The sequence below is a fragment of the Cynara cardunculus genome, unplaced genomic scaffold, assembly GCF_001531365.2.
Source record: "Cynara cardunculus var. scolymus isolate 2C unplaced genomic scaffold, CcrdV1 Un_Scaffold_2058, whole genome shotgun sequence".
In the NCBI taxonomy this organism is placed as follows: Eukaryota; Viridiplantae; Streptophyta; class Magnoliopsida; order Asterales; family Asteraceae; genus Cynara; species Cynara cardunculus.
Window position 1 is genome coordinate 1,794 of NW_020200962.1, and position 8,972 is coordinate 10,765.

At 37.4% G+C, this 8,972-nt stretch overlaps 1 protein-coding gene across 5 annotated transcripts; it reads right to left on the bottom strand.

The window, feature by feature from the left end:
* Positions 1–176: 176 nt before the first annotated feature.
* LOC112502849 (cysteine--tRNA ligase, chloroplastic/mitochondrial) lies at positions 177–8,972 on the bottom strand. 5 transcript variants are annotated; one of them, XM_025106852.1, is made up of 9 exons: positions 8,495–8,972; positions 7,432–7,495; positions 6,764–6,925; positions 5,044–5,214; positions 4,365–4,646; positions 3,745–3,870; positions 3,352–3,555; positions 2,304–2,405; positions 177–710 (listed from the first exon to the last, which is right to left on the bottom strand). In XM_025106852.1, the coding sequence occupies exons 1-9, from the start codon at positions 8,860–8,862 to the stop codon at positions 474–476; spliced, it is 1,716 nt and encodes a 571-aa protein (XP_024962620.1). In that variant the 5' UTR covers positions 8,863–8,972; the 3' UTR covers positions 177–473. The 5 variants fall into 5 exon arrangements, with proteins under 5 accessions (XP_024962620.1, XP_024962621.1, XP_024962623.1 ...); XM_025106853.1 differs by having other exon boundaries at positions 7,432–7,499; positions 8,495–8,674; XM_025106855.1 differs by lacking the exon at positions 7,432–7,495 and having other exon boundaries at positions 8,495–8,577.

The following is an 8,972-nucleotide window of genomic DNA, read 5'->3' on the forward strand; positions in this document are numbered from 1 at the left end:
ATATATATATATATATATATATATATATATATATATAATTCATTTTTATCATACACAACCATGTTATCATCTATATCATTGTCATATTCATTTTTATCATACACAACCATGTTATTATCTGTATCATTATCTAATTCATTTTTACCATACACAACCATGTTATTTCACAGATCAAGTAGAAACTCCTCAAAATAGCATTACGAATAACGAGTGTTGATTATTCTGCTTTATAAATGTAATTAAAATGAATGATTCTGATACAAGATAGAATCACATATAAACACAAATTATCTAGTTCATTTGGTTCTTGTAGCTAAAACCGCAAACCAAACCGTACTAATCAGAGAGTAACCCTGAATCGGGACCCAGCCACACTATCTGAAACAAAACAAAGTGATTCCGTTTGCTTTCACCGTCGTATAATTACACGATAGTAGAGATCGGTCTCATCTCAACCAAGCATCAGAACAATTTCAAGATTCTGGGACACACTGTTCTTGCATAGCAAGCGGAACAGCTGGTCTCCAGGTTGTGCTGTTGGGGGTATCCATGAGAGCAATACCGAGTGTAGACAGGTCTTTTCTAATTGCGTCTGATCGTTCATACTCCTTGTTCTTCCGTGCTGCATTTCTTTCCTGGATCTTTTCAAGAACTTGATCTTCGGTCAATTTTGCACGCTTGAGCGCCTTTTCCCTTAGCTGCTGCAAAACCTTCATATGAATATAATAACATCAATTTTCTTGTACTTGGCATTTCGTTTACAAAAAACCAAGATACTTGCAATAATGCGGAAAAAAAACATGCTAGTTGGCAGAAAATACACCACGGCTGGCTAGAAAATAGTGGGGAAAATAAGGGTGGGTAAAAACAGATCCGGAGTGAGTGACAACAGAAGAACCACACAAGGACCCAATGGGACCGAAACCAGCTATATTCATTTAGGTTCTTGGTTCCTTTCGGTCCGGGTTGAGACCTGAAGGAAGAAAAACCCACTCTAGTCGGCAATTGAGTTGTGTTCGCTAATTTATGCAAACTGGAATGTTTTTTCCTCTCATTTTTGCAAATATGTTGGTACTTTGAAAACAAAGTACCACCTGCTAGTTGCTCAATAATAACGAAATTGGGGACGATTGCTAATCTACAAGGGTACTTGAGAAAACCTCATCCAGATGGTAGTTAATACTCGATTCAAAGAGAGAATTTATCGTTGATGGTTTAAGGCCTAGTAATTTATAAATTAAAACCGGAGAGAGTTTTTTGGTTTTTCCCCCTCTAAAGTATGTAGGGGTGTTCAAAATACCGCACAATCAGCATAACCCGCCCACACTGCACCAAACCACACGGTTTATAACTTTCGCAGTATGGTTTGCAGTTTGTATTTTTTTTTTTTTTTTATACTGCACTATGCAGTTTGGTTTGTGCTTTTGAATTACTCGAACCGCACCGCATATTAATATTAATAGTTAAATGACATTCATTTTGATTTACCAAATTTTTTACTTTTCTATGTTTTTAACACAGTTTTAACTAATAAAGAAATATTATAGTAATCCATGTATTAAATTGAATTTCATATATTTTACAATTCAATTTTGTACTCAATCGTGATATTTCCACCCTACCATTTGAATATTATTATGATTTTTTGCGGCATTTAAATAAATATTGCATGGCTTTATGTTTAATGATAATTTAAGTTACTAATAATGTTCGAATTTATATTGTTGTGAAAGATTTACTATTAATACAACTTCAATCTTTGTTATGAATGATCCCTGTATTTTGGACTATGAAACTTTGTATTGCACTATACACGCATCATAGTTAGCCACAAACTGCATGTACCGGTATTTTACGGTTTGAGGCACCAGCATTGTGGTTTGTGGTTTGGAAAAATGCTCCAGCCACACACGTGGTTTGCTTTGTGGTTTTGGCTCTAAACCACATTGTACCGCACCCGACACCTCTAAATCTATGTCTATTTTTTATAATTGTGCTTGTCCAGGCCAGCATGCGCATGCCTCGACTAATCCCACAGAGCCCTGAAGTTAACAACCATGAAAACATCCGGTGGCCCTGAGAGCACTCGACCTGGTGACCACAGGGGAGCAAACCCAAGATCTTATCTGTTAAGCTACTAGAAAGGTTAATGTATTTCTAATTTTAGTACTTGTTTATGTTTAAACCTAGTAATGAAATTTCTTACTCAAAAAGCATAATTACTGTCAAATTTAGAAGCAAAAATATACCTTGACACTCAAAAGTCAAAAGCAAGCTTTTGGGATGGAGATTGTATTAGGTACCTCATGGTAACTTGTTGGCATGAGCCCTAGAATGTTGAGGACATTCCTGACGGTCTTCTCCAAAGCAGCAAGTGACTGTATTCGCATTCCTTGCTTCTTCCCCTGCAAATTGTATTTCATGATGAACAGTTAGACAAACAAAAGAGAATGGCATCAAGAAACTTATGCGCATCTACAGAAAACGGCATTTTCATCCTCAAATTTTAAACGATGCATAGAAAAGGGCGACCATGGAAAGCAATAGCTCCTCAGATTTCCAAGGGTTCAGTAAGTATATTTTTTTCCTTTGGATAAAAGTTTCTAATCACAAAGGAGTAGCATTAAGGCAACTTCAAAGCTCGACCCTTGATAAAAACAAGTTGATTCATACCAAATTAAACGAGCCCAATCTATCTCACCAGGAACGATAAGATATACGCACACCTGATCAATACCTCAAAAAGTAGAGCGGTTGTTTCCAAAAAGCAAGATGATTCATTGAAGCAAGTAATCAATATTTTCACACCACATGACATGGCGCTTGTCACACTTTTGCAAAGAGAGAAAGAACCCCCGATAATAGAAGTTAAAATATTACAGGGAAGAGCATAGTAGTCAATAAGCACACTTGGTGCAACAAGCATCGAAAGTGCAATCTTAAAAGCACGTCTTAACATTTCGGACACTTACATCATGCACTATGCTTGGACCAAATATGACATGAACATTAAACAGGTATGATAACTCGTTAGGGTAGCTCAACTGGTAAGACATTGGGTTTGCTCCCCAGTGGTCACCAATTCGAGTTGCCTGCTAACTTTTTAACATCAGGCCCCATGGGATTAGTCCACAAGCCGGGCCCCCAGACACCCACAGTTATCAAAAGGAAGTATGGTACAAGGTCATATGTAGGAAGTTCAATGAGAAAAGTATAATGCTCCACAAGGCCTTTTATGCAACAAAAAGGCATACTTGTGCCAATGGTTTGCTCAATTTCAGGGGGGCTAAACCTTAGGAGTGCCACTTTGCACAATGGTAAGTGCCTAAATTAGCATCAAAAGTGAAGTACCTTACGAGTATGCAGAAGATCATTGGCAGTTTTCAGAGGTTCGGACAATGCAGACAATACAACTGGAGAATGAAGATCCTCGGACATAGAAGTAAGAAAAACATCATTGAATTTTTTTATGCAATCAACTATTTCTGTAGGTATATTTTCTTTCTGACTTGGGTCAAGCTGCTGGCCTGCAACTTCTTCACAATCTTGCAAGGTCTGCAACCGATATAATCTCATTAATTTTTAATTTAATGTTGCAAAAATTATCAACCAATAAAAGACGTCCTTATCAAACATAAATCCACAATAGCTAGTTTCTCAAGCTGAAGCTGCATGTATGATGTGTACATGAGAAAGCACAACATTATTAGATAGAATTCTGTGCGGAGGGCCACAATACGATACCTGATATATGTAGTAAGCACGGTCAGAAGCACTTTCCAGTAGTACATCAGAGTAGTTGATAGGAGATCGATAGTGTGTTCCAATCAGAAAAAGTCTCAAGGCCAATGGATGATGAAGTTCTATAACCTGAGAAAGAAATAAAATGCTCAAACTTGATGTTCAAAGATAACAATAAAATATTTCCTCTGCCAATATCCTTTTAGGATGTCTCGCAAGAATTGCATCATTATGAATCATCATTACAAATAAATAGATGCTTCTAATTTGTAATAATTTGTCTTTATTAAAAGGTATTTTAGATATTTGACAAAGCGTCAAAATTTCACTTTGACTATGTGTCAAGTCACACATTGCAATTTGCATGGGACGAAGGGAGTATATCAAATTCAATAGGAAAAACAAAGACTAAGGCTTTATTTGTTGAATCATTCTCTTCCAGTGTCCATTTCATGAGTCCCATTTTCATCTCTCCTGTGTAACAAAATGGGACCCACAATCACATCCCATATAAAAATAGGCCTACAAAATGACAAAACAAGAACTCAAGTATCGTCATACAATATATAAAACAAGGTGAGAGAGGGTGAAAATGATTATAAGAGCTCATGCTATTCTTTTACCTGCCGAATTGTGAAAAAGTTGCCAAGTGATTTGGACATTTTCAGTGAATCAATCGTCACAAATCCATTGTGTATCCAATAGCTTATATTGCTCTTGTCACATGCAGCACAACTCTGAGCGATTTCGTTTTCATGGTGGGGGAAAATAAGATCCATTCCACCACCATGTATATCAAATGAGTAACCTAAATAAGCAGCACTCATTGCACTGCATTCGATATGCCATCCAGGTCTTCCAGGTCCCCATGGACTCTCCCAGAAAGGCTCACCCTCCTTTGCAGACTGTAAGAAGAAAAGATGAAAATTGACCATGATGATATGCACTAAAACAAAACCAGACATTTTAAAGAAGTCCATATGATAACTTCTGTCGTACATTATGATAGCAACTCATTGTATCTAGTGCTTCTCGATGTGATAGAAAAGGCAAAAATCGAACATAAAAGAAAAAACAGACAACGAACACTGAGATGCAAGAGAGAATATATTATCATTTGGACCAAATGCGTAGAGCACTGTGATAATATAAGATTTCTACCATTATGTTATTCCCCTTTGTTTTTGGACATTATGTTTGGGAGCTCATATTAAGTATTGTAGCGGGTCATTGATGACGAGTTTTTTAAATCGGAACATAACTTCTGATGAGTGTATGAACTATTACAAATTGGCAACTTACTTTCCACAGAGCAAAATCAGCTGGATTTTTTTTCCTCGAGTCCACTGCCACACGCTCACCAGCTCGATTATCTTCTAACTTCCGCCCTGAGAGTCGTCCATATTGAGGAAACTCATCGACAGAGAAGTATACATCACCTTCAATTCTGTAGGCACGTCCATTGTCAAGAATCTGTGACAGATGTACATATCAAACAATGAAGCATCAGACTCAGCCAGGGGAAAGATGGGAATTGGAACAACATTAAATTTTAAAAAAATATAAGAAAAAAGATCCACGCAAAATTCGAAATAAAGTCATCCAAAGATGTCATATGTCCACCCATGATATATGATTCATGCAAAGATGCTCCTCTAAAGGCTTCCTCGAGGGCTACTTAAGCCACTTTAGTGCAAACCAGAAGGACTGGAGCTGTTGGATGTTGCTGAGTGCTGCTATAACTTAACAACCAAAAAGCTCTGCGTCGAACTTCAGCTCTTCCGAATTTCTCGTCTCGTTTTTCACCGATCAAATAGACGTGAAAACGATCTTCAAGTCACGGTTTCCCCTGTTTTTAGTCTTCTGTGCTAAAGGGGGTTATGTGAGGCTCCACTCTATCCTGTTGATAGCTGGAGGAAGAGGGAAAATAGGAAAACTTTCCGCCAGGGCCTAACATCAAAGGCACAGGTTGATCTCTCTGGTCTCTTATTTTACATGTTCCAGGAACTTCCATAACGTTGGCGTGAAGAGCCCACTTGAATATAGCATTCAGGCTCAAGATAGGGCTCAGCCAAAGCAATACTAAGAGAGAAAAGCCCTTGGGAAACTTCCAACCTTCTATACTGAGACCTTTCTTGCAAACCACTTCTGGGATTAGATGAATTTGACCGAGCTTTCGAAGAACAGTCTCCAAAAATGCACAGCTTATTATTACTTGGTAGTTGAAATGCTAGATATTTCCGTTTTGCTCGAGGATTAGGGCTTCTTCCCAGCCAGAGGCATCAGAAACTGGAGAAATCATTGACCTTGCCCCAGGTTTGATCAGGCGGTTCTTCTATGTAGGTATGGCGTTCCCCCTTGACTCTCCTAATGCCGAGTAAAAATGAGACTTTTCTCAGCCTATTTAATGCTTTTTATAACTTTCAGAATCAAAATTTAAAGATATCAAGTTATCGGGAGTGCTACTCTTCAAGGAATCGAATGCCCTAAGAGGAAGATTTCATTTGTGCACCTCGTGAGCGCGCTTGACATTCGTCTTAAGCGCACCATATGTTGGCGTGGTTCCCCTGATCTTTTGGACCAATTTTATATTATAGTGGTGTAGACTCAGCTATGAATGCCAGGCTCTTTCTTTCATAGCTGACCCAGTGCTCTTTCTCTGTGTATCCTCCTACTTATTCTTCTGGGGGGTCATAGAAGTGAAGCTTTTCGCAGCTGGAAAGCGGAGACCCACGAAAGCGATACCATAGAGATGTCTAATCCAAATATCTACGATGCTCATGTTAACATTTTACAACGATCAGAAATTCAGATATTCTATTTCTCTCAATGAAAGTAAAAAGATAATAATAAGCAGAAAACTACAAAACTAACTATTCCCGATGAGAGAGCTCTTTGCATATAAGTGGCCAAGCAATTGGTTTTTTGGGCCAAACGTTTTGAATACCATGTTCTTGGTAAAAGTCAGCAGGAAAGGATCTTTTCTAAGCACAGATACAGATATTATGGTTCAAAAACATACCTGTTTTATCATATCAACGATTTGAGGCATGTGATCAGAAACACGAGGTTCAACAGTAGGAGGCAAGCAGTGAAGATATCCCATATCCCGATGAAACTCTTCACAAAAGCGTCTGCTCAAACTGATTGGATCCTCTCCCAATTCACCTGCTCGAGCAATTATCTACAGAATTTGAAAATTGCACTAAGCTATCCTGTCATACATATGCAACAGGCAGTTGGTAATTGAATCCATGGTCTTCGGTTGGGGAACATAGCAAATAATTCCGGAAAATTTACTCGTTGACCATGAAGGCGATAGTATTTATCAACACAGTAGATCCTTATGATAGGATTATGTTTACATAGTGGCAGCTTGATTTCCTTTTATCCTATCTTCTTTTATATGTTTCTTGGAAACAAAATTTTATTTTCTATCATAGAATAAAGAAACACAAAAATCATATTTGATTTGTTCCCCATTATTAAAACCAAGCTCTCTTTCACTTTGTTTTCTTCCATTGTGTGTTGAAAAGATTTATGTTGCACTGCCACCAAAAAGTCACAACTCACACCATTTGCCTTCGCTCACCGTAAATTATAATTCTTCGACATCAGATATAACACAAATATAGCTGGAAGGTTTAGCTAGATATGCAACATCATGGAATGATTGATAAGGTCGCTCACCTTATCATCAACATCGGTAAAATTTCGAACATAATTGACTTCATATCCCATGAACCGTAGGTATCTGCCTAAGTTTCAAGTAAAACAAATAGAAAGCCACCTGATTAGTAATAGCCAAGGTGAAGAGACTAAACAAACTCATTTGCCAACATAGAAAAAGGATTATTACCAATATATATAAGAAAAGCCAATGAAATGATGGGTGTAAACCCCTTTTAGATAGAAAGAGAAACTATTTAATACTCAATTGAGCCATTTTCTTGAAATCTCTCTTCTGATTCAAAATAGCCCCAATGTTTATACAAAGGATTGCATATGGGAAATCTTTTTTACAGAAATCTTTTTTTGTAAGTATGACACACACGGCATGGAATCCCTCTTGTCATTATTTTTCAGCTTCTTAACATCAACATGCCATCGTTATACCAATAAAGAAAAAAAGATTATTTCCTAATCACAAATTTTAATCTACATCTCCTATTCTCCTTTTCTCTAGAATGAACAGGGTACTTATCCATTCTACACAGCCATGGTGAGTTCCAGTTACCATGTTAATGGTTCCATACCTTAACAGTTTCTTGCAAATTAATCAAAGCATGGAAAAAAAATTATGATCAAATTACTCCGTATTACATCCAAGGATTGCACAGAAAGCTCTCACACACAAGGACTACCCAGGCAAAAACAAAAATATGATTTACCTTGTTCAAGGATTTAACCATATATAAAATAGTAATTCATATGATACCAGATAAAAATTCAATTGACACGCCCTCAAGATATATTCCCATGTATCATTTTACACAAGTTTTAAGGGGGTTTAAGTAGGTTTGGTTTCTTATAGAAATATGTTGCTTTGTTTGCATACTTGCTACGGCTGCCACAGCAAGGTTTACCCCCTCTTCTTCAGCCATAAAATTCCATTTTTTTTCTATTGTGTTCATGGTACAATCTGTTTACATCACATCTTAATTTAGGGCATAAATTAAAAAATGCAATTCTTTGAAACTCGAGAACAGTTTGAATTGACAAATACAAAGAACATAAGAGCAAGAGAGAGGACCTGAAGAGGATATCGAACGAAACGTAAACCCTAGCATGACCAATGTGGCTGAGATCATAAGCAGTAACACCACAAACATACATTCCAACTTTACCATCGACCTTGGGTTTAAACAATTCCCTCTCTTTGCTCATCGTATTATACAACCATAATTGATTTTTTTCCGATTTCTTATCATCCTCACAATACCCGCTGGTTTTCGAAGAATTCGAGTGACCCAACGATATGGAAGAAGAACAAAGAAACTTAACTATCTTCCTGTTGGTTTTCAGAAAACTCTTGTTACTACTATCACTGGTAATGAAGATTTTTCGAGATTGGATTCGGAACAAGGGTTTGTAACACTTGAAGAATTGGAGAGCAGCCATTTTCGGCTCTCTGGAAGTGGAATCCAAGCTTCAAAAAGTAGTCTGTGCTCCGGATAGAGGTTCAAAGTGATAACTGGACATAGATGCTGAAAACTTAGGAACTGCCAAAA